We start from the raw sequence: 26,271 nt of genomic DNA, 5'->3' as shown, positions 1-26,271 counted from the left end.
ACTAACAAACTTTTAATGTTGCTAAATAGCTGTAGAAAGGATTACTTTATAGAAATGCCTATTAGGACGTCTTATCTAAACAGAATGAATGTGCAATGAACACAACAAACTGAATCATTAACAGGTGCCATTATCAAGTAAACCAACAGAAAGCTTCTCATTAACCGAAAGAGTTGGTGTGGACATGCCTGAATGTTGGCTTGCAGCTTACACATTATTGTCCACAACAGCTCAACCTACTGGGTTATCTGTTCCTCCTACTGTTCTAGATTGCGGAGAAGCAGAGAAGTGGCCTGAGAGATGAGCAGTGATGCTCAGTGTCCTGGGCCAGCCCTCAGGCCAGTGCAGACACTTCCAGAGCAGCACCCCGGTACAGGATCGGAGGGAAGAGCAAAAGCAACATAGCAGGCTCAGAAATGTGCATACAAGGTGTGGAGCAAACCAGGAATGTGCCTTGAAGCTGTTCAGGTTTTCATGAACACAAAGCATTCTCCTTCACTGCTAACAAACCTTCCTGAAGGTGAATATGAACCAACGTGTCCTTGCCATTAGCACAATTATCCAGGTGCCACCTTTACATTATTTTACATGCGCCCACCATTGTCTGTAGCCTTCCTCCTGTCTCCCCCATTGTTGTCCGTGCCCCCCCGCCCTCCCTCCCTCCCCCCGTTGTCCGTGGCAATGCTATAGGTCTTGTGTAATTTGGCGATCTATTGCATGAAAATGCTTGTTTACTTTTCTGATATAGTACAGATTTGTGTTGTTCTGATTGTGTTTACCTTTGTTGAGCGACTGATAAAATAGATACAAAAGAAAAACAGCTCTAATTATTTTCAGTATAAGCCAAAACAGACCGGCAGCGCTGATTTGGGTGAAATAAACGTGAAAGTTACCAGATGGCTTCACCTCATTGGGCAGTTATCATACTCTACTTTTTTTTTTATCTACAAGCCCTTGCAATTTTTAACATTTGTTCAGTTGGTTCAATTGAGGTGACCGACAACTACAGCTCCCAGGATGCAACGGGTTTTTTGAACGAGACTCTAGCGCTGTTGTATGGTGTTAATGAAGACTTGAAGTCATCAGGTAAAATGAATTGATCCAAGCGGCTGAGGTTACTTTCGGGTTAAAACAACGTGTGCCAATGTAGACAGAAGTGACGTCTTGTAAGCTGAGCCGTCTCAAAATGAGCTCCTCCCTCAACCTCTGGTCCTTGCTCGGTGAGGGAGGGAGGGAGGGAGGCTGGCCCCAGCGCGCCTTCCACTGCCGGCTTCCTCAGGAAGCCTCGACTGTAACCCGACCCAGCGGCTACACGCCGGTCCTGGCGGCGGCAGCAGCGTGCCAGCTACAAACTGTACCCCTACACCCGCGTCAGCTCACAGAAGCCCAGAACGACCACCAGGGCGCGAGTGCAGGACGAGAAGGGGGCATGGCTCTGGCGTTGTCCTGCTGCTAGCGTGGGGATGCTGCACTCCTGGGAGGGGGACGCGGAAAGGGGACTGCTGGAGACACCTGAAATGTAGGAAAATGTAATTGCTACTTGTGTATGCACACACTTGTCCTAAACTTATAGGAAAACTTCACTGTCACTTGCGTATGCACACACCTGTCCTGAACCCATAGGAAAACGTCACTGTGACTTGTGTATGGACAAACTGTCCTGATCACGTAGGGAAACTTCACTGTCACTTTTGTATGCACACACCTGTCCTGAACCCATAGGAAAACATCACTGTCACTTGTGTATGCCCCCACTCGTCCGGGTAGGAAAACTTAATTGTCACTTGTATATGCACACAACTGAAAACCACAAGCAACTTTGCCCTGTTGTATACACCTGGACCTTTCTGTAGCTTCAGAATTTGTCTGCTCTGTGGCTGTGTTTTGAAAGCCACACAATAATTTAATTTGAAACTAAAACTGCTTTATTTAATGAACGCAAAAAACATGCTTTCTAGATGCATCAATCCATGTTTCTATATAGCCTTTAGCCTGTTTTCAAGCACACCCAGTCCTAGAGGATAAAATAATCCTAGCAAAAGGAAACTTGCAGGGGAGCAAACCTGTGCAAGTGGGGAAGCCAGGATCATGACTGTTTTCTGTGTTTGTTTTGGAGTTGAGTTGTCAGCCGTTGGATTGGCCGGCAGTTCATCCTATTTGACTGACACCTGTCAGTCGCATGGGTCATTAAGACCAGCTTTGTATCCCTAAAAGGGTGTATTTGAAAAGTGTACGTCACATGGTTCCTGAAGAATCTTATATCCCCGTACTTTGCATGCTGTTGCCAAAGGGTACAATGTTCTAAGCCTTTCTCTATGTCCCCTCTTAAATGAGCACTAGCAACAGGATGGCACAAGTCGCTAATCTTCTCAAAGCGATTTCATAGAAGACAAATGTACTGACTCATTGTGGAGTCCAGCTGGGTCACGTGGGCAGCACCAACGAGGTGACCCGCCGGATGCCTTCACTCCTGTGTCCGATTTGCAGTGAGAAGGACCAGTCAATGGACTTATGTCGCAGACTTTCAGACTGTGGGTACGTCCATTGGCAAAGTCAATCGCTCTGGCTAAACACTTATAAGGTCCCAAAGGCGAGACCTATTGGATATGCCAATGCTGGTTACATTCTGGGTTTGAAAATAACACTTTTAGAAAGTAGGTATTTTCTTGCCTAACCATCCAGGGCGCCTCTGCTAGGTTGTGTATTGACTGTCTGGCTTTGGAGTGACAGGGGAAGGGACGTGCTTTCTGTTCAGACAGCCACTTGGTGGGTTGAGGTGTGTCCTGCCTTTCTAGTGTGTGTCAGGGCTGGGCTGAATAGACCTGGGCGGCATTCAGAGTAGGGGGGAGGAGATTTCTTTCACACTTGAATGGGCCTGGTCTGCCAAGGACAATGATGTCTCCACCTGCCACAGAGAACAAAGGATTTTGTATTATAAAAAGAGGGGCCTAGTCCCAAGACTTTTAGATCACTTCTGGGAATCAGGAGGAATCTTTGCCAAGGAGAAGAGCTGGAGAAATACTGCCCCTGTGCTGTTTGCTGTCTGGTGTTGGCCTGCAGTGGCTACTTTCTGCTAAGGAAAGGGAAAAGGAACTTGCTGTGTGCTGGGTCCCCTGCTTGAGGAAGATCTCCAAGGGTTTGAAGAAGATGTTGCCTCCTGTTCTGAAGTCTCAGGGACACAAATATTTCACCCCCAGCTCCTCTGAACTTCTTTGCTGGGATTTCTGACCTACTGAGAGGTGCCTGTAGCTATTCTGGGCCTAAGGAGGTTGTTCTGGCTGTGGGAGCTGGAAAAGCAATGCAAAGACGAGAAGAGCAACGCATCTGTACCAGTTTCCGACGCATCACCGAAGAATCCGATGCAGTGCCTGCCCGCAGCTCGAGAAATTACCGCATCTTGTGCACCGACCTCCAACGTCCGAGATCATAGCACCGATTCCGACGCAAGCCCTGCCGTGCGGCTGCAAGAACTGACGCATTGTCTCGGATCGAAACGCATTGCGTCGAGGCGCCAGGTCTGTCGCATCATTGAGGGACTCAGTAAGAAATCATGCATCATCTCCCCACCCAGTAAGAAACCAACGCATTACCTCCTCTCCGGTAAGGAACCGATGCATCACCTCCCGTGCGCCCCTTTTTGTTTGTGTGCGCAACACATCCAAGGTACTTTGTTTTGAAAAGTGTCGCATCTGCAATTTGCTTTGAACAGAACCATTTCTACCATTTGAAAGTCATATTTGTAGTACTGGATTGTGGATTATTGTCGTTTTGGGTCTTGTTTTGGTTTAGATAAAGATTGCCTATTTTTTTAAACTGGTGTGATGTCTATTTGTAGCGTTTTTCTGAGTTACTGTACGAGTTCACAAATGCTTTACACACTGCCTCTGAGATAAGCCTGTCTGCTCGTGCCAAGCTACCAAGGGGGTGAGCAGGGGTTATTTTAGAAGTGTACGCCTTTACCATGAAGAAGGGTCCCTTGGGCAACAGTGAAAACCATTGTCAACTAGAGAAACCCATTTCTAACACACTGCTTCTCACATATTAATTACATCACTCAGGACATGTAACATGACATAATTGATGACATCTCCAATTACATCACTGATGACACCATTCAAGCGTCTTTGGTACACATCGCTCTATAAACTGGTACAGTATTAGAGCTCTAAAAAGTAAGGACAAAAAAGCTCAGAAGAACATGAGGCATCATTAATGCCATCACAGAAACAACTCCCTTGAGTGTAGAAAGCATGGGTTATGTGCCACATTAACCATATATCATAAATATCACAGGTAGCGCAGTTCACAGGATCAATCCATTACAGATATATGGAAAATCCTCATCGAACACGTATGCAATCTGTATAAAACTGTACAGGGACAGTCAATTTCTTGAAAATACTAAACGTCTGTTCCAAAATGAATGACCTACTAAGGCAGCTTTTATCTGGAGCACACCCCAGATAGTCACTGAGCCTACTTTGAGAAAAGAGAAGAGGTTACTGTAAACAGAACTCAGTATGGAGAGTTTACCCTCTTACTCGCTGTTTGCAGAGCATTAAAAAGAATTTACTAAGAACAGTGTTCGTTGAATGCAAAAAAGACACTATTCATTTAAAATAAGCAACATCTGAAGGTGATACAGATCATACTACCTGCAGCATCATACTGTGATGACATTTTACAGACAGCCCATCTTCTGAAGCAAAACCAGCACAAGTACATAGGTCAATACCTGGTGCACACAGTCTTCTACGTTACGCAGAAACTGTCCTGCTGAGACAATGGTCTCTAATAACGCAAGGCAGCTTACAATACTTAGAACGTTATAGGCAAAATCTTTTCCCTGCGCAAACTTTTTCTGCAGAGCCTAAAAACTTGTATGGAACATAATGGACACAAGCTATCAACTGCCACCTCCACAAAGGGTTGCTCTTCAATGCAAACATTTACAACGTGTTCAATATCTCTGCACACCTATGATATACTATTAATACCCATTAACTGGATCCAGGGAGTACAAAATAAGGTAGAAAATGAGTATGGTGGTTACCTGCCACTATGTAAACTATCAAACAAACTAGCGCACTCATTGAATGATGTCACCAGTGACACAAACTTAAACTATATATTTTGTTGGTTGGTTATGTAAAAATGATTGGGTTAAAAAAATAAAAAATAAAACACTTTTGCAACATGCAGTCCACTCTGCAAACCATTAAAACTGTTCAGACACCAAGAGCCATGGATATAGCACATGGCAGGAACCAATCCCTTTTAAATTCCCTTAGCAATGCAATCCTCTTTCATAGTTGAAAAGTAAGAGTTACTTACCTTGGTTAACGATGTATCTGGTGGAGACGTTGTCTAGCCGCAGATTCTTTAACTTAGAATATCCCCAGGCGTGAGACTGGACCCGGAATTTTTTTGCAGCAGCACCTCATCGGGCTGGCGCCACATGAACACGCCCGGACGTCGTCCACGTACATGACGTCAGCGAGGTCTTTTAAGTCCCTCACGTCAGTTTTCTTCAGAGAAACTTTTCTGCTGCACAATGCGGAGCCACCAACAAAAAAACTGTGACTATGGGAACAGTGTGCAAAGGATGAAAGGGTCGAGGTCACTGGCAGTGAATGGCCAAGTCTTAACACAGCACTTACTTATTTCCTTTCTTCCGCACGTAAAGTGTCACAGTCTGGCTGCTTTTTGTCGCCACCTGACTGGACAGTGCTGGCAGAGTGTGCCGGTACCAAGGAGCCTTGCCTTTTTAGCAATATAAATGTAAAATTTACCTATATCCCTCCTCATAGGACAGAGTGCACCCTGAGCTCCACGCCAGGGTCCCTCGAGTTGAGGCATGAAATCAGACGGTAATTTTGTGTGCTTTGTACAATTGCTACGACTGTATCTAGGTTATACACACCCTTTTGTGGTGGATAAATGATACCACTGCTTGGTTGCTGAAGGTACTATACTCAAAGTGTTACTAACACAATCGCAATAACCTAGTTGTCATTACAGCCTCCTGCACGTCGTAAAAGTGGAGCAGTTGTTATTATTAATATTATTATTATTATTATTATTTATTTTTATAAAGCGCATAGTCACCCGGAGGTATCCCAGCGCTAAAGAACCCTAGAACAGTAAATCTGAGGACCGGGAGCTGAGAGCAGAAGAGAAGGGCATGGAAGCTAGGGAAACAGATGTGTCTTTAGCAGCTTCCTGAAGCGCAGATATTGTGGTTCAAGACGTAAGTCATGAGGGAGTGAATTCCAAAGACGGGCAGCTTGTACCGAGAAGCGTCTTCCTCCTGAACGGACTTTCCTAAATCTTGGAGTATTGATGAGGTTTTCTGCGTTAGAACGGAGGGATCTAGTGGCTATGTAAGGGGTGACAAAATTGCTGAGGACTGGGGGGCCTTGGTTATGCAAGGTTTTGTGGACGAGGCACAAGGCTTTAAATTTGACTCTCTCCCTTATGGGGAGCCAATGGAGGAGTTTGAGGGCGGGTTTACCCGATGATCTGGCCGGGGTGTTTGTGATAATCCGGGCAGCAGTGTTCTGAATTCTCTGCAGTTTATTAAGGGTCGCTTCGGGAGCGCCCAGATAAATCACGTTACTGTAATCTAGTCTTGATATTATGAGACCTTGGACTAGTAATTTTTGAGATTTAGGGGGAAGAAGGGGCAGGACTTTCCTCAAAGACTTTAGAAGACCAAAGCAGGTCCCTGCTACCTTCTTTGCTTGCGAGGTGAATGAGAGTTCAGAATCTATCCATACACCCAGACTATTCACCTCTGTCTTTGGGTCAGGGGGAGGACCTAGACAGGCTGGCCACATGTCCAGGGGGAGTGAGGTTCCTTTCGGGCCAAGTATAAGGACCTCAGTTTTTGTCCCATTTAGTTTTAGGGCTGATCTATTCATCCAATGATGGACCTGCGTAAGGCAGTTGAAGAGATCAGCTTTCTGTTGTTTGGGATGGGACAAAGACACCACTAATTGTGTGTCGTCAGCATAGCTGACGACACTCATTCCGAATGGGGTGATAACCTCCTCCAATGTGGACATGTTGTTGAGACTTTCGGTGGACCACTAACTTTGGTTCTGTATTTTTCCTTTATATGCACGTTGCTTGATCACAAGCAATACTTAAGGTCCTGATGAATGCCAATACACCTCTCATGAGGGTCTATTTGAGAGAAACATGTTGACCAATGAGACACAGAAGGAGGTTCAGTTGACCTCTGAAGTGTCTCTTCACTCTTTACCCCTGACCCAGGCGTGCAAGAACAAAGTTGAATGCCTGCTCTGGAGTCAGTTTTAATCACCACTATCACATTCTTGCTCACGTATTGCACGCTCTGCTAGCCTCACCACCCCTTATATCCCCAGAGGTTTTCTACCATATATCAAAACACCCGAAAGGTGATGGATTTCGCCCAGGCCATGCCAGAATACTTGTGGGATTGGGACTCTATTCATGGCAGATACTGCTAAGTACTGGAGTTCCTCCGCCGTCTCCCCTGAGAGGGATGGACAGCTGTGCAACAACAGAGGAGCCCGTTTACATCCGAGAAACCTAGGAACCACCTGGCACATCACCCTGGATTAGCATGGGTCTGTAGTTTTCATAAACTTCAGGTCGGGTACACTTCCCTGGTGCTCACTTAACCCAGGACAGAATATTCTTACCACTCACCAGGGAAAGTGAAAGGAAAATTGGGTTTTTAATTTGGATACCTGGAGCAGGAGTCCATTTCAGGAAAGGGAAGAATCTCCCCTTTCCAATGGTAATTCCCCCATCCTGTTCATAGCATGGGGTGGAGCTATACTTTTGAACATAAACTCTTATTTGCCTCTGCAGGCAAATAGCATTGGCAGATTCCTGAATCGGCCGAGGACGTTGGCACACCAAAAAGTCACCATGCTGGACTACAGGACATCAAGAGGCACCATTTTGAGCAGTGCTCTAGTCTCTCGACTCTGCTATGTAAGGAGTGACGCTGCGCGGACACACAGAGGGCGCACCCAAGCCAAGTATGTCAGTGACCTGCAGCAGCCACTCTGTCTGTTTTTTGGGCAAAAGACATGCCTCAAATTACCTATACAAGCTCCAATATGCACCGCCTCGCCCCTAAACACCCTGCAAGCCACAATGTCTGTTCTCCATTTTGAGTAATGATTTCTCCTGCACTTGCTGCAACTGGACCACGGATGCCAGAGACGCAAATAAGTCCAATATTAACAGATCTACGGAGGTTTTAAGTACTGATGAATATTCAGCGATTCTTCTGAACGTCCATTCATTGCGGAAACACGGATTGCATGTTGCTGAGCTACTGGAGGATGTAAAGTCAGACCTTATGTTTCCGTAAGAAACTTGGCTCAATGAGTTCTCAAACCCAACAATAGCTCATGCCATCCCAAAGGGCGATCGCGATAAGGGGAGAGGGCATGGTTTCTAAGAGTACATTTGAGTGGGCAGCAATCCAGATAGATGAAGTTGAGGGGGCGGATAGTCTAGGCTTCCGCTGCATGCTATTGCCACAGCAATCAGGGGCGAGAGGCCTTATATATAGGCCCGCATAACAAACTGGCCAGCTTCTGGGATGCCTGAATAAGGCATTAGCCTCGTAGTTCATGAAATATGCTCATTTTATGGAACTGTGAAATTTTATTATTCATATAGATAAACCGGCGAAACCCAAGACATCTTCAATCATAGAGACAATGGCCTTGCTATGGTGCATGCAACAATTGTTTAAACCCACACATGTGGCTGGCCATACGCGACATCAAATTTTCTCTAATATGATAACGTTAACATCTGACCCACTTCGAATGCCCTAGTCGGATCATTATTTGATCAAGTTCAGTTGGCAAAAACTCTGAAATAACCAGCCTTGACCGTGTGTTACCAAAGCTACGTCCAAGGCCTTTCATAAAATTCCACTGGCTAATCTACGCAGTGCTCTTGTAGCGAGCCAACCAGCCTTGTCCGGAGATCAGGAATCAGATGCAGAGCGCAACGAGGACTGGATACGCAGCAATATTAATGACTTAGCACCCCTCAACCCCACATAATCCTCTCGAGGCAAGCAATCAGCCCCCTGGTTTAATGAAAATCTGAGGTCCTGAAAAAACCCACTGTAAATATCTCCAAGGAAAGTGGCAGAAAAACTATAAGGAGTCAGATAAAGCGACGTATAGACAAGCATTAAAGGATTACTATCACCAGGTACGAATAGAGAAAAATATTTTCATAAGGAAAATATTTTTATAAGGAAAATTGATCAATCAGGCAATAAATCCAAAGAAAGTTTCAAAATCATAAATTAATTTCTGAAACCAGAGGCTATAACCAATCAGCTTCAGGCGAATGGTGCAACCAGCTGGCAGAGCATTTCCATGAGAAACTAACAATCCAAGCTGATTTGCAAAACAGAAGTCAGCTAGCGGACTGCAGCATTGTAGTGGCAGCTTCACAATAAGTTAGGAAAGGACTCCCACGTTATGCACTTTCCCACCCATTTCCATGGAGGAATCTTGGAGAGCTAATAAGCAACTTAAGTCAGGGTCTCCTGTGGATCTGTGCCCTCCCAGCCGAAGTAGCTCTGACCATTAACCCGTAATTAACATAGTTTTAAAGAAATCATTGGCGAACGGCACAATGCCTGTAAGGTGGAACCATGCAAAAACCCTTTCCCTACTAAAAAAACCCAAGGCTGACCCTAAAGTTCAAACCAATCATAGGTCGATCTTACTTTTACCAGCATACTCTAAAATGTTAGAGAAGCATGTTACCACAAATATTTCAATCTACCTGGAAAATCACAATCTTCTCCAGACAATCCAGTCAGGCTTTAGAGCTCACTGTAGCATGGAAACAGCCTTACTAAAAAGAACCGAACACATTAAAGACACACTAGACAAGGGGGGAAAGGCTGCTCTAATATTGCTGGGCCTATCAGCGGCCTTGGATACCGTACCTCATGGATGACTATTGGCCCGTCTTTGGGATATAGATATATGACCTAGTCTTGAAGTGGCTTACCTCATTCCTAAACAAGAGGAGTCCAGAAGTATCTGTGGAGTGCCTCCGGGATCGGCACGGAGTCCCACATTATTTAATGCATACCTTACCGGTCTGGCAGAAGCTCTAGGGGCGAAAGTAATGCTTTTTACCTGTAAGAAGAGGAAGGAAATTGATGGAAATGCCATTCCATACTGCCTCTCCAATGAGTTCAACTGGCTATCAGTCCACCAACGTAAATGCAACCCTGCTAAAAACCAGATTCAGCTCTTCAGGGATATCTCCCCCGAAATATGGAGAACCTGGTGGCCATATGACACTCCGCCACCAGGAGCACAACAAAGGTTACTCAAAAATGTGGGAATCAAAATGGACAGTGACCTTTCTTTTCAACCGCACATCCAGTCTTTGTTGGGCTCCTGTTTCGAGATCCTGCGCTCCCTAAAGAAATGTTCACCTTTTCTGGCACTCGAGACGAGGAAAACAGTGGTTCCAGCTCCGATCACCTGGGGGATTGATTATGTAAATAGTTGTTGCCTAGGCCTGCTCAGTTGTCTACAGGTAGTACAGAATGTGGCAGCAAGATGAATTCTCAATTTGTCTCCTAGAACATGCATGACCCCCTTGGTTGAAGGGACTACACTGGTTGCCTGTTAAAAGGAGGATTATTTTCAAGACTTTGGTCATGGACCACACAGCTCGCAACCTGAAAATGGCGATTTATCTGAGGGGGAGGATATGTGCATATGTCCCCCCCATCAGAGAAATGCGCTCCTCACACAGCGGTCTAGCCAGGTTTCTAAAAAATCTACAGGTCAAGAACAGGCGGAAGATCGTTCTCCTTCCTCGGCCCAAAGACCTGGAATAAACTCCCCAAAGAGCCAAAGGTTCATTCCAGAGCTCCCGGTCTTTAGCAAAAAATTAAAAACAAGGATGTTTCAGCTAAATGAATAGTACAATCACGTTTCGCAGAGAGCAGGCCTTCCTTGTACACCGTCAGTGCCGAGACACTCCTTGGAGTATTTGTGCACTATATAAATGCCATTTCATTCAGCAATTCATGAATGCATTAGGTTTCGCCTGCAGGAGTGATAATAAGCAGTTTTTTTGTTGTAAGTTGTAGCTTGGGTGGCAGTTGTGCAAAATCAATCCCACTAGATGGCACCCCTTTGATTTTAATGGATTAGGAGACCTAAGTGATGTCACAGGGATGATGTGCCACTTTTAATTCGAATGGGCGATGTTCAAGGCACTTTTGCACTACATTCTTTGTGGAAGAGTAAAAGTTTGTTGCCCCTTCCAAGTCAACGGTTGGTGACGCATGCTTCAGTCAAAGATTTGTACTGGCCCAAGTGGCACCTGGTATTTAGGCTGAGAAAGTTCAATGCTAATCAACTAGGCAAATGTAATGAGATCCCCATTACTTCCCTAAATGTCTCAAGGGTGATCAATATGCCACCAGCAGGACAAGGCAATATTCAGGTACAAAGATGGCTCCTTCTTAAGTAATTTCCAATTGAAGCAAGTCCTGCGGATGGACCTGGCCTGGGTTGGGCCGCCCTCTCATTCAGAATGGGAAGCCAAAGCAGCAGAGAGGTATGGCATGTAAAGGGAAGACATCGGGAGTCTGGATCAGAGGGACTCCAAAGCAAACAAGACCTACACAGGGCAGGAGAAGTGCTGATGCCAGCTCCTCCCCTTCGGTGTTTCCTACTATCCCTTCTACTGAGAGAAGAGGGCAAGAAGAATTGTTGGCCCAATGAACATTCATACATAGCCAGTGCATGGAGCTGGGCCTATAAAGGGTTCGTTTAAAGAAGCTCTAGCTAGTTAGCACTAATGTAAGAAGGTGTTGGTAGACAACCTCGGGAGCATGGGCCTGCCATTCTTGGGCGGAAAACATTTGATGATGGACTTACAGAGGGATTAGTTGGCAATACGCAAATAGTAAAAATAGTAAGTTGAAGGCCTACAACCATAGAAAAAAGGAAAAGCATAGAGACAAGCAGGAAAACCAAGAAGGGAAGGCGGCATGTAAGCCCCTTCTAATATATATTTACTAAATTGTATTTCACGAGCACAGTGCAAGAGCTGTGCAGGCAAAACCTAAAAAAGGGGGAAAAGGAAGGAGAAAGCAGAAAAAAAACTAGGCGAAAGCAGGAAAGCACTCAGAAAAACAGGGAGGAAGCAGAGCGGGCAGCTGCACGGAAGGGCTGAGCCTGGGACCTGCTCCTAAATGGACATAAAGCCTTCCACAGAGAATCAAATCCATCATGACACAGGCCTTCTCCATCCACACACATTCATCCAGGATGAGGTACAACATCCTGGCATCCATTGGAACTGTTGCAGGAACGAGAGGACGGTACCTCCTCCTAGAAGGATCCCCTTTTCTCACTGAACCCGAAGTCCCTCGCTTGCAAAGGATCACTGAGCACACTCTTTGCCTTGTACTAACCTGTTGCCCATGGCCACACAGAACCCTCTTTATTATAAAAAGAAGATAAGAGGTGTGGTGATATCCTTTTCCTATGACAGTTATTTTTATACTTAAGCGAGTTCAAGCCTGAACAGCACCAAGATGAGTTTGTGAATACTGCCATCTAGAAGCAATACAATACACGAGGGAAGCCTTCGGTTGGGCAGCTCCCTGGTGATCAAGAAGAAAAGGAACAAGGTTTTTTGCACGGTGAGGGTTTCTAGATTATTTCGTGAGACAGGATATTTCTCTTGAATTCACAAGGAAGAGAGGTTTATGCTTCTAGGCACAATCCAACACTGCCCCACTACTAGAAGATTGAAGCTCAGAGCGTTGTAAAAACGCCTAGTGAATTAACCCCTGGACAAAGGCGCTTTCCTTTTTTTTCCTGTAGAGTTTCATTCAGCGCGAACCTGACCCGAATCTGTATCGGGTATCAGAGCGCTTTACAAAGCACCAGTTATGTTACATTAGGACACACGTTCATTTTTGTTATGCGCGGGGAGATTACGTGATTTGCCCAGAATCACAGGATGTTTAGCGTCATTACAGAGACTCGAACCCGGTTCCTCAAATTTTCTCATTCTCAACTAGAAACTTTGGGACTGTAAAGATGGAACTGAAGCTGAACTAGCAGCAGAGGCTTACACCTCCTGAGCGGAGAGCAAGTCTCTGGTCTGCTCACACACGGTGAAGCTGATCTTGGAGCACAACAATTGAACATTTTTTACTGGCTGATGGCCAATTTAGACTACATAAACTAATCCGCTACGTCTTTTGCAAATTGAATCACATTGTGCCATGCACTCGTTTCCATTTGATCTACTATGATCAGAAGTACACAAGAAGGCCTCCGAAGACCCTTGCCCACACGCATCAAGGTATTTAGGAGTCGCAAACGGTGCGAATCGGTAAACTCGGCCATTTGCGATTCTTAAATATCTTTTTTGGATGCATCAAACATTTTTTGGAAAATCGCTATTTTTAGCGAATTCCAAAAATGCGATTGCTTTTAAGGAATCGCAAATTTGCGATTCCTTAAAAGCAATGCATGATTGCGAATTCGCAATTAGGGGGTGCAAATTACCACGAGGTTGAACCTTGTGGTAATTTGCGAAAAAGTTTAAAAATGCTCAAAATTGCATTTTAAACACTGTAATGTTACAGACACACATGTCCTTAGGACATGTGTGTGTGAAACATGCACTTAAAAATGCATTTCAGGGGTGCAGGGGGGAGGGTCATTTTGACCCCCCCCTGCACCCATGTAATGCATTAACATTTTGCGAATCGCAAATAGAAATTCGCAAAATGTCAATGCCTTCCCATTGATTCCTATGGGCCTTTTGGCCCATAAGAATCAATGGGAATTGCAAAATCGCAATTTAGAATTCGCATAATCCTTGCGATTCGGTAAAATTTGCCATTTTCACCGAATCGCAAAAATTATGCGAATAAATTGATGCATCCCATTTTGCGATTCCTTATTTGCGATTCCCTATTTTTCGCAAATAAGGAATCGCAAAATGTCCCGATGATGCATGTGGCTGTAAGTGTGTAGGAGCGGGCACTCACACACACACACCCTACTGTAATTTACAACGATGCTCATGGACCATCTTCAGCAGTAAAATACATCTTCCCCTTCCCACCCCCTTCACCACCTGGGAATTGTGAGGCAAAGAGGAGTGCTTAGCAGGCTGTGGGGTGAAAAGGATCAGGCATGGAGGGCGCTGATATGGAGTCATGGATTCCAAAATGGCCCTTGTATTTCAAAGAGAAGGCTCGGGTCTGACAGATCAGAACATTGCCCCCTCTTGATCACTCTTTCACAAACGTCCACTGCAGAGGGTCGCACTGTCAGCCTACACATGAAGGCACTCCGCTTATGTACATTAGGCAGCAGATTTCATGCACCAACCCCGCTCATACCTTTCGGCAGCGTAGCTTCTTCCCAGGCTGGGGGGCAGGCACCGGAGTTGGTCTCTATGGATCCTGGCGGGATGTCATTCATAGCAAAGAAGTGCTCAATCAGCTGCATGACTCGGTCGAGAGACTTGACCTGATGGTGCCTCAAGGACTCCTTGGCCTCCGAAGGAAGGATCTGAATTAACTGTTCGACAACAATCAGCTCTACAATCTCTTCTGGGCTGCGGACCTCGGGTTTTAACCACCTCCTGGCCCAGTCCTGCAGGTGGCTAGCTACCGAATGCAGTCTTCGTGTCGACTTCAAAGTGATACTGCGGAACTTTTTTCGATAACTTTCTTCGCTGACACCCAAATGTTCAAGGATGGCATGTTTCAATCGGTCGTAATCCTCAGCGATGGAGCGCGGTAGAGCTTGGTAAATCGCCTGGGCCTCCCTGGAAAGAAAAGGAGCCAGGCACATTGGCCATAGTTCTTTCGGCCACATAGCACCCTCGGCTGCACACTCAAACTCCATTAGGAACGCTTCGGGGTCGTCCCCGGACTCCATCTTGACCAGATTGATGCCTTGTGCTGGAGCTTGGGATCTCTCCAAGAACTGCTGCGTCTCTTGCTGCCGCATCTGCATCTGCCGCTGAAGGTGCCCCAATGTCTTCTCCATGACCCCACGCAGGCCCTTTGATCTGTGTTCAGGTTGAAGTTCAGCTTCACCCTCTCCCAGGGTAGGTGCCCTCCTATTTTGTGTGGCTATGAATCATCCACCAGTAAGCCTTAATGAGACACGATGTTGGCAATCCTCCAATTCAATACAGGATCATTTCTACCATCACAGGAGATAGCAACTGTTCTCACATTCTTCACCAAAATGGGGGCACTGTTGCTCTTCACACACCAGGATCCGGCGCCACCAACTACCTGTAACAGCAATTGGGAAAAATTAGAAGATAAAGAATAGTCAGTGTGTCTTGAAAAAGGTCTCTAATATCTTTGAAGAGATAATTACATGAGCGGATTCAAGGTTCCCATCTTTCACTCCTTGGCCTATCCTTCTGCACCTACAACTCTTATTCAATGGTTTACAAACATGTTGTGTCACAGTCATAGCTAGTTAACAATTACACCACACATCACAAGCACAAGAGGGACAAGCCCACACTTCAAGCTCATCGTTCAACACTTACCCGTGTCTTTATTAGAGTATCTGCAGCGGATACTCCCGACGACTGACAGACAGTCGTTCAAAAGAGACTATCCTAGTGCCCCCTAGTTTCCCTCCACACAGAATAGATTCAGACTCCTCATCCTCAACCATCAGATTACTCACACAGTGGGGACAGAAAGATGGAAGCAGAAACAGGAACTGTATGGTTATCTTAAAACCCTCTAGCCACTCTCCTTTGCACTATTCAAGCACAATGCTCACCGTTCTCCGGGAACACCCGAACACCCTTAATCCTACTGTGCTCATTCATCCTTCGCAGATGGTAGTGATCAAACTGTGTCACTACCTCACCCATTCGTCCTTCAACTGCTCTTCAGGAACTCCTACTCCAAGTAGAAGATTTAGAATGCAAAATCTACGGTCACCCGCTTCTGGTACTCAAGCTCTGGGCTCTCTTCTGGACTACATAATGTCATCTCTCTCCTGCCCCTGTCTTACCCTCTACCATCTCCTACCTGATACGATCACACACACTCATTGCTCTTCGGCAGCCTACCTTCATCTGTCATACGCCTCGCATCAAAGAATCTTTACTCCTACCCCCTATAGATGACTTCCTTATCTATGTATTTATAAACCCTCACAAATCGACTCAGCAGATTTATCAGGCCCCAGACAGCAATGTATCAAGTAATCAAGAAAAAACCTTGCTCCGTCAGATGCATTCACGACTTAAACCTCAGCCTGAGCTCAATCTACTTGGCATCCCCCTATATACCCACAGTCATTCCCTTATAGCATACAAAACTGACAGAAAGAGAACTCTGAACTGAAACTAAATCGGAAGAGAGGGGATGGTGATCCCACTGTCAACACCCATGCTGCAGGTTGGAGTGGTTCCTTTTTAGGTCTCGCCTGAGCCAGCGCATGCGCTGCCCCGGCGAGACTTTTAGTAAGGGCGAGACTTTTAATAAGTGGGCTTCATAAAGCTCACCACACGCTTTTGCTTGTAGCCTAAAGCTTGCGGTTACGCGCACAGGCGCCACCTGGCTTTCCTCTCTCATCAGGACTCATTGAGCGCATGGCTCGCGGGCACCCTTACAGCGTGCACACATAGCACACCACTCGACAGACGTGCCTCTTTTTTTTAACTTTTAGTGCGAGGTGCGCTCACGCACGCACCACTCGCGTGCTTGTTTTCTTTTTGTCCACTCTACCGCTTTCCTTTAATTACTCGTTCGATTTCTTTCAGCCTTTGCTTCCTCCACCTCAATTTCATTCCTCTTCACCATTCCCCGCTTTCATCCCACTTCCCTCATCACCCTCCTCTTATTGCCTGCCCTCTTTGTTCAAAGCATTTCCTAGCCTCATTCTCCGTACCTCTCGCCTAGCCTCTTCCTTTTCTCTTTCTCCTCCTTTTTCTTTGTTTGCGTATTCCTTCTTCTCATTCTTCTGTACATTATCCGTGTTTGTTTCCCTTTCTCTTTCCTGATTTCACACCTCCCCCTCCTTCATTCTTTTTGTCTCTTGCTTTCTTTCTTTTTCCGATTAGTTCTTCTTTTCTCGTCCCGCCTTCCTTCCTTTGTCATTGTGCGTGCTGTGTAAATAACCAGTGAACAGATGAAGTGATATAAATACGCCTATTTAGTGGGGGGAAGTATTTTTTTAATGAGATATTGTACTTCCAACTAGCTGCCCGGCAGCACTTTGTTGCATGATTATTTTAAAATAATTGTCCATTCCGGAGGGAATTAAAATAACCACATGCGTATTGGAATCAGTCCAAGATGGCCCGGCAATTTTACTTTGTGACTTGCAAGGGGCGCAACCACCACAAACGCGCTCTCTTATCATGCACTCCATCAGCTGAGGCTTGGAAGCGCTGACAGAGGTGGCATGATGGTTTAAACAGTGGTGTAAGAGAAAGTTTCCAAGGATAATGTGTTGCATGGGCAAATACTTACTGTTGAACTGCTCCTCCTTTGTGCTTAACTTCCTTCTGCTAGTTTTCAATAGCACTGCCTAACCCGTTCTTCCAGGCTGAGCGGAAAGCTGAAGATTGAGGCGTAGTGTGAAATTCTCTCACGTTTTAGACAGCCCGATGCGCGCTGGTGAATACTAGGAGGCATTACACTGCTTTTCAAGTCCATAGGCTATAGTGCATAAATTCGCCCAACAAAGCACGGCAAGCGGTCAAAACTGCTCCACCCTACTGAACTGTTCTTTGGGTGGCTCGTTTTTTTTTTTTTTTTTTTTTACAGTCAGCAATGCTGAGCCCACCTTATTGACAATAAATGTTATCATTAGCAGCGAAGCGGGCAGCTTTAAGGGTAAATAATTGCTGCTGTCAACATTGACTCACTTCTTTAAAAAAACACAGCATTGTGCAGTAATAAGAGTCAAGAAACCAGCTATGTCTTTTAATCCCATATTTAGGGCGTCTTTGTACCTATGCATGCTCTTCTGCCTTTGTGCTTCCTATCAGCCAAGTTCGCACGTGTAAACAACACCTACCTTCACACACAGCTGAAGGTTTGTGCTTGTAAACAGCACATTCATCCATACATGCATTCATACACACTGAAGGTTTGTGAGCGTAAGCAGCACATTCATCCATCGTCGAATATCAATTTCACTATTACTGTTCTTGCCTGTGTATGTCTAGCAAGAGCCTGCACATCCAAACTGGTGAATAGTGCGCTATACAAAACAGCATAACATATGTTCTGCAGCAGCTAGTAGTGCGAACGTCAAGCCCATCTGAAATTAGTGTCACTTTTCTGTACCCTTAGATAAGACTGTGACTAACATGCATAAATAAACAAGCTATATTGATACCAGATTCATTTTTTATTTTTAAAAGCGCGCTAAGAAATAAAACGTGAAAAAATACTTTTCACTGGCGTTGGACCCCTTTCTCATGATCAGCTAAACATAGGTGCATTATTATTTACTGTGTTAAACAGATTATGTTGTTAATACAGCGGCACGTAATAGTTGCTTCAGAGCGCTTTCCATATTCATGTAACTGAATGGAATATTAGAAAATACAGATGGTACTTCTGTAGCGATACTACTTTTTAACAACTCAATTTGTATGCCTGTGAAAATATTAACGTTGCTTAACACCACGTTCGAATGATATCTAGCCATGCCTATGCTCAATTTTGTATTATTTCTGCATAGTATTTGTTCTTGGAGTTCAACCTGCGCACTAGACCACATCTTGTCCTTGTTTTGTCTCTACTCCCTTAATGTACACATAATGAATGGCCTGTGCCGCTTGAAACGTCGTATTTTATTGTATTTATATACCGCACTATAAAGCGTTGAAGCTTCAATGCGTTGCTTAGGAGATCGAATGGTGTTTCACGTTCAGGGCATTGTTTAAGGCTGAGTGAGAGCCGTAGACGTTGCATCATCCATGATGATGTGCCTCGTAGCTAAATACTTAAAAGGTCCCGAAGGCGAGACCTATTGGCTATGCCAATGCTGGCTATAGTTTCTTGTTCTGTCTGCAGGGCAGACACATTCTTTGTCAAACGCAATTGCTTTCACAGCAGCAGTGGCAAGATTAGTCCAACAGAAGCTGCCAATGCAGGACCGCAATGAAGTGTTTAGACTCCGTGCCATCAGCCGGCTGGAGTAACTCTCTGTGACAGGCCTGGTCTAGAAAGATTCCGTCTTCTCGAAGGAGTAAATCTGCTAATGTCCCTTTCTATGCCATCACCCCGAGCGTCAGTGCTCAGGACGAGAGAATCAGCAGATCCTTGCACCCTTTTCCCCACACCTTTGACTCAGGCTGCACCCTCTAACTCACGAATGCCAGCAATCCACTGGCATCGTCTGGGACAGGCTGCACCTCAACCGGAACCTTGAACTATGGTTGACCAGGTGATACAGAAGGGACCCCACTGCCAGTCACCCATCACACGACACTTGAGGATGGAATACAGGCTCTGGTTATTAAATTCAATCAGAACTTTACACACATGGGACCTCTAAGGACCAGGATTAGCACAGAACAGAAAAAGAGTGTCTAGTCCCTACTATCAGTCAGAAAACAGATACGCTGCCAGTACCACTTAAAGTATAAGACCCAGGACAAGGACAGTACCAGATGTCAACTAGAGAGCACGCTTGTTGCGACCACACCCTCCAAACCCTTGGTCGTAGAACCACGAAGACAACCTGAGATCTCTACAGGCATGCATGACTGTGTGCGCTAGTCCAAAATACATATAAGGACACCAGATAACCTGCAGCTCCATGACAACAAACAGCCCCAATCCCAAGCGGACACAAGGGCATTAGAAACGATCCAGCCCTCTGTCCATTTCTGCTGGATACAAAGCAATGACACTATTGAGACAGCAGTTTCAAGTTGCATACCAGTAGTGTTGTGTAATGAGGGTCTTTTTTTCACTAAAGGGGTCACTCCAGGGTTTTTTTCTAGAATCAATTTATTTATTTATTTATTTTATGTAGTTTGTAGAGCGCACAGCTACCCCCGAAGGGGTGTCCCGGCGCTAGAACCTGAACCTCCAAAGGAGAGGAGAGGAGCAAGGAGGGAAAACAGCGGAGTAGATCAGAGTCCAGAGAAGAGCCATGTTTTGAGTCTGGCCCGGAAGATGGATTCGGAGGGACAGAATCTAAGATCGACTGGCAGAGCGTTCCACAGTTTTGCCGCAATAACACTGAACCCTCTGCCACCCATTCTGGAGAGTCTGAAACGGGGAGAGATCAGAAGGCGGAGGTCATTGGATCTCAAAGATCTGATGGAACGGGATATTGAGACACGTTTTTTCAGGTAGTTGGGTCCGAGGTCGTTGATGGCTCGGTAGGTCAGGGTAAGGATCTTGAACTGGATACGGCTGGCCACAGGTAGCCAGTGAAGTTCCTTACGATATGCGGATACTGATTGACGGTAGGGAATGTTGCCAATCAATCTGGCCGCCGCATTCTGAACAATCTGAAGCCGGTCGATCAGATATTGAGGGGCACCAGCATTAAGGCTATTAGCATAGTCCAGGTGGGACGTGATGAGGGCATGGGTAACTGTACGGCGGGAATCCAGAGGAAGATAGGGGAGTATCTTTTTGATCATGCGCAACTTCAGGAAGCAGGCAGAGGTCACTTTATTGACCTGAGTTTTGCATGAAAGGGAGTCGTCAAACTGGAAACCCAGGTTACGAGCAGAGTGGACGGGAGAGGGAGCGGGATCAAGTGCCGTGGGCCACCACCAGGAGGAAGGGATGGAATTTTTCTGGTTAAAAAACAGCACCTCTGTTTTGTCTGCATTGAGTCTAAGGTGGTTTTCAGACATCCAGCCACTGGTTGTTGAGGCACTGGCGGAAGTTGGTGAACGCGGAGTCCGAGTGGTCTCTGAAGGAGAACACTAGCTGGGTATCATCAGCATAGGAGACCACCCTGACTCCGTAGGACTCCACAACGCCAGCCAGTGGGGCCAGATAGATGTTAAAAAACAGAGGGCTGAGGGCAGAGCCCTGTGGCACACCGCATGACAGGGGTTTTTCCTCCGATTTAAAAGGCCGCAACAATACCCTCTGACTTCTTCCTGAAAGGAAGGACTCGATCCAGCTAAAGGCAGTGTCCCCAATGCCAATCTGTTTGAGTCGGTCAAGGAGGATGGGGTGGGAGACCGTATCAAATGCCGCGGACAGGTCGAGGAGGACTAGCATGGCCTCCTCGCCCCTGTCCACGCATTCCCGAATTGTTTCCGATACTTCCAGCAAAGCCGTCTCTGTGCTGTATCCCGCCCGAAATCCAGATTGTGAGTCGTGAAGTAGAGAGTTGCTTTCCAAATACTCCGTGAGTTGCAACTGCACGGCTTTTTCCAGGACCTTTGCGGGTTTGGGGAGAAGGGAAATGGGGCGGTAGTTGGCGAAAACCGTGGGATCAGCATCTGCCTTTTTTAGGATGGGGATCACCAAGGCCTCCTTCCAAGTGGTAGGAAAAAAGCCATGGTGAAGGGAGGCGTTCCAGATGGAGAGGAAGGAGCCGGCTAGCGAGGGGGCCAGCTTTCCCATGAGTTTGGCAGGGACGGGGTCAGAGGGTGCACCAGATTTGCAATGGATGAGTAACCTGATAGCATCCTCCTGGGTGAGTTTATTGAAGGCGAGGAAGGACGGAGAATCAGGGGGACTTGTGGCAGGAGGCCGGGAGACTGGCCCTTTAGGGAAGGAGATACATAGCTTGTTAATTTTTTCAAGGAAGTAATCTGAAAGTCCCTCGCACAGGGTCTGACTTGCCGAATTCTGAGTGGCCCTGGCCGGAGGATTAATGAAGTCTTTGACGATGGTGAAGAGGGTTTTAGACGAGTTTTTGGCATTGGCAATTTGAAGCGAGAAATGATCTTTCATAGTGATTTTTTTATGTTTGAGAAATTTTTTCAAGGCAGCTTTGTAGGTAAGCTTAGCTTCAGGGTCATAGTTTAGTCTCCACTTCCGTTCGAGTGCTTTGCATCTGCTTTTTTCCTCACGGAGGATGTTTTTTTAAAACAATCAATTGTTGAAAACAATCACTGATGCTTTTTTAAACAAATGCGATCATGCACAGCTGGCTGCTGGCCAAGGAAGAAAAAAAAGTGGTGACCCTTATACAGAATAATTCTGCTGTGCCTGGGGACATGTTTATATACATCAGGTACAAGTATTCTGATAGAAGACGAAGAACCTGGTGTTGAAGAGACAGGAGCAAGCCATTAGATAACAGGTCACCTGTTTAGAATCGTTATGGTCACGTGGATGGGATAATGTATGTACAAAGATGTATACATTGATGGGACTAGCCTAAGGGACGTGACAGTAGCATTTTGTCAAGTACGAAATTTGTGGAAATCCGCAATTTCGTTTTTCATGGCCATTTGTGCCGTGTACGTTTTACGCATCAAGCACAATGACAAGTTCCTACATTGGTAGAGGTGCCTTTTACATAAAAGTGGGACTGCGCATAGCTCATACTTCTGTATGAGGTTATCTGCGACTGCCACTCGAGTACTGGGAGAATCTTCGGTAACAGGAGAAATGAAATAAGATTGCTCACTGAATATAAAATCTAAAACATGAGCCTATTGGACAGAGGGTTATTGAAAGGCGATGGAAATAATGTGATTTATAAATATAAATTGAAAGCAAATCTACACAAGGTAAATACAGGACTGGAACATCAGACAGGCACAAAGAGATACAGAGACGGCTGACCAGGCACACCTTCTATATGCCATACGGCACTTCATAACCATGACTGGGCATCGAAGCGTGTTAGCTAGAAAATGTAAAGTGGTACTCGGAAGGAGCATCTTTAGATATGGACATGTTATTTCATGTCTTCTGCTTTTCTATAACCATGTGCTTGGCCAGGCAGATAGCCGGCTGTGGTTTGCTTAGAAGGGGTGAAGGGAGCAGAGAAAAAGGGGAACATATGAGCTAGATAACCAGAGGCTTGCTGGAATTAAACTAGCCTTGGTAAGCAGATATGGAGGGTTGGTGCCTGAAGCCCGAAAAGCGGTGGCTGGCTGCAGGACGATATTCAACACATACATACATGAAATGCTTTCCACTCGTGTGTCTAACATTGACCTCCACGAATACCGTCTGCCCTGCTCCATTCCGCAAGCCACCACGCCCTGTTCTATCCTGCGCGCCCCGCGCCCTGCCCCCGCGCCCCATCTCGCCACCACACCCTGCTCCGGTGCCACCATACCCTACCCTGCCCTGCCCTATCCCATCCCTTGAGCACCACGCCTTGCTCTATTCCGTGCGCCCCCACATCCTGCTCCATCCCGTGCACCCCCATGTACTGCTCCATCCCACCTGATGTTGCATCCCACGCGCCCCTGCGCCCTGTTCCGTGTGCTGTGCCCTGCCCCGCGTGCCCCCCACACTCTGCTCCGGCCCACGCCCCCCACACCCTGCTCCAGCCTGCGCCCCCGGCGCCCTGCTTCAGCCCGCACGCTCTGCTCCATCTCACGCGCCCCACACCCTCCCCAATCCCAAGCACCACCAAACCCTGCCCCATCTCGAGCGCCACAAACCCTGCCCCATCCAGAGCACCACCAAACCCTGCCCCATCCCAAGCGCCCACATGCCCTGCCCCATCACAGACACCCACACGCCCATCCCACTCGCCCCCACATCCAGCCCCATCCCACTCGCCCCCACATCCAGCCCCATCCCACTCGCCCTGCCCTATCCCACTCACCCCCCACGCTGAGCCCCATCCCACTCGCCCCAGCGCTCTGCCCCATCCCAAGCGCCTCCATGCCCTGCCCCCTCCCAAGTGCCCCCATGCCCTGCCCCATCCCTAGTGCGCAAACGACCTGCTCCTCCACGATCATCCAACATTCTGCTCTACCCCATCACGAGCACACTCACATAATCACAAGCACCCCTCGCCCTGCTCCACCAGAAGCACCACTTCCCCTGCTCCACCACAACCATATCCCCCAGCCCTGCTCCATCATAAACAACCAGCCCCATCACAAGCACCCACTGCACAGATGCAACACCCGCCCTGCTTTGTCACAAGCACCCCCACCAATTACTAGCACCCTCACCCTGCTCCATCACAAGCATCCCCGTCCCATTACCCGCACCCCATCACAAGACCCACCGCCCTGCTGCGTCGCAAGCATCCACTCCCTGCTCTGTCACAAGCACAACCCTCCGCCCTACTCCACAAGTACAACTACCCACCCTTCTCCTCCACAAGCCCCGCCTTGCTCCACTACAAACCCCCAAATAGTGCTCCACCACAAGCCCCCCTGCCCTGCTCCACCACAAGCCCCCCCTGCCCTGTAAAGAGAGGCCTGAAGGCACGCAGCCCCTGCCGAGATATAAACTAAGGTGAGGGCAGGAAAAAGGAGTGTTCCTGCACTGCAGTCCCAGCCCAATTAATGACTGCAAAACAAATCAGGCCTGTGGTCAACGATGAATTGGAGGTGAAGTGGGAGCGCCTCCCAACTCTTCATTTATAAGATAGACACTAGCACAACTATCTCTCAATTAACCTGCACAGTGAATGACCGTCCATATACGGACATTCCGCACTCTTCCACGTCTCACGGAAGGATTCAACTGGCGGTGCGAAACCTGAGAAAACACCGTCCCTTGAATACGTGTCCCCCCTCCCCCGACGGCTGCGGTGCAACATCCCCACCAGCTGCGTGCCAGAGGGTCCGGGCGCCTGAAGGCAACTAAGACACAGTGAGTTGCAACGGGGGAGCTGCTAGCGCTCTCATCCCATGAACAACGATTCAGAAAAGGGGGCGGTAATGAACAGAGTGTCTGAATTAAGCAGACCACTCTTACCCAGTCCAAAGATCAGGGCTTGATCCATCACCGTTATTTATCTCACTGCACCATCCCAGCTCAGAACCTGGCTATATGCAAATCAGTCTGTCCCTGGCCCAGTGCATCATGGGAACAGGGCAGACTAAACTACCAAGCCAATTCTTCACCAGAAAGGAGACAAGCTACCGGGGACCAGTTTCTGGCATTTCAGCCGTCTTCGGCCCGGCTTGCTCGAATCCTGATGGTGCAGTGAGAAAGGGACTCATGTCTGAGTATACCCTGCCACACCTATAGTGGCCAAAAACGATTTAGAAAAGGGGGTGGTGATGAACCGAGTGTCTGAATTAAGCAGACAACTCTTACCCAGTCCAAAGATCAGGGCTTGATCCATCACCGTTATTTATCTCACTGCACCATCCCAGCTCAGAACCTGGCTATATGCAAATCAGTCTGTCCCTGGCCCAGTGCATCATGGGAACAGGGCAGACTAAACTACCAAGCCAATTCTTCACCAGAAAGGAGACAAGCTACCGGGGACCAGTTTCTGGCATTTCAGCCGTCTTCGGCCCGGCTTGCTTGAATCCTGATGGTGCAGTGAGAAAGGGACTCGTGTCTGAGTATACCCTGCCACACCTATAGTGGCCAAAAACGATTCAGAAAAGGGGGCGGTAATGAACAGAGTGTCTGAATTAAGCAGACCACTCTTACACAGTCCAAAGATCAGGGCTTGATCCATCACCGTTATTTATCTCACTGCACCATCCCAGCTCAGAACCTGGCTATATGCAAATCAGTCTGTCCCTGGCCCAGTGCATCATGGGAACAGGGCAGACTAAACTACCAAGCCAATTCTTCACCAGAAAGGAGACAAGCTACCGGGGACCAGTTTCTGGCATTTCAGCCGTCTTCGGCCCGGCTTGCTTGAATCCTGATGGTGCCGTGAGAAAGGGACTCATGTCTGAGTATACCCTGCCACACCTATAGTGGCCAAAAACGATTCAGAAAAGGGGGCGGTAATGAACAGAGTGTCTGAATTAAGCAGACCACTCTTACCCAGTCCAAAGATCAGGGCTTGATCCATCACCGTTATTTATCTCACTGCACCATCCCAGCTCAGAACCTGGCTATATGCAAATCAGTCTGTCCCTGGCCCAGTGCACCCTAAGCGTGGAAGGGTATACTCAGATGTGAGTCCCTTGCTCATTGCACCATCAGGATTCAAGCAAGCTGGGCCGACGTCGGCTGAAATGCCAGAAACCGGTCCCCGGAAGCTTGTTTCCTTCCCAGTGTAAGAATTGGCTTGGTAGTTTGGTTTGCCCTGTTCCCATCATGCACTGGGAAGGGAACAGACTAATTTG

General features: G+C 47.0%; 1 protein-coding gene across 1 annotated transcript in view; it reads right to left on the bottom strand.

The window, feature by feature from the left end:
• Positions 1-26,271, bottom strand: part of LOC147669079 (uncharacterized) — a 101,976-nt gene that overhangs the window by 62,733 nt on the left and 12,972 nt on the right. The window contains exon 2 of the mRNA XM_086948244.1: positions 14,444-15,352. Coding sequence (XP_086804370.1) covers positions 14,444-15,098 — 655 coding nt within the window. The 5' untranslated portion in view covers positions 15,099-15,352. The remainder of the gene's footprint in view (positions 1-14,443; positions 15,353-26,271) is intronic.

This window comes from Lissotriton vulgaris, unplaced genomic scaffold (assembly GCF_964263255.1).
Source record: "Lissotriton vulgaris unplaced genomic scaffold, aLisVul1.2 SCAFFOLD_227, whole genome shotgun sequence".
Classification (NCBI taxonomy): domain Eukaryota; kingdom Metazoa; phylum Chordata; class Amphibia; order Caudata; family Salamandridae; genus Lissotriton; species Lissotriton vulgaris.
The sequence above is the reverse complement of the archived record's forward strand: the minus strand, read 5'-3'. Positions and strand labels throughout refer to the sequence as shown.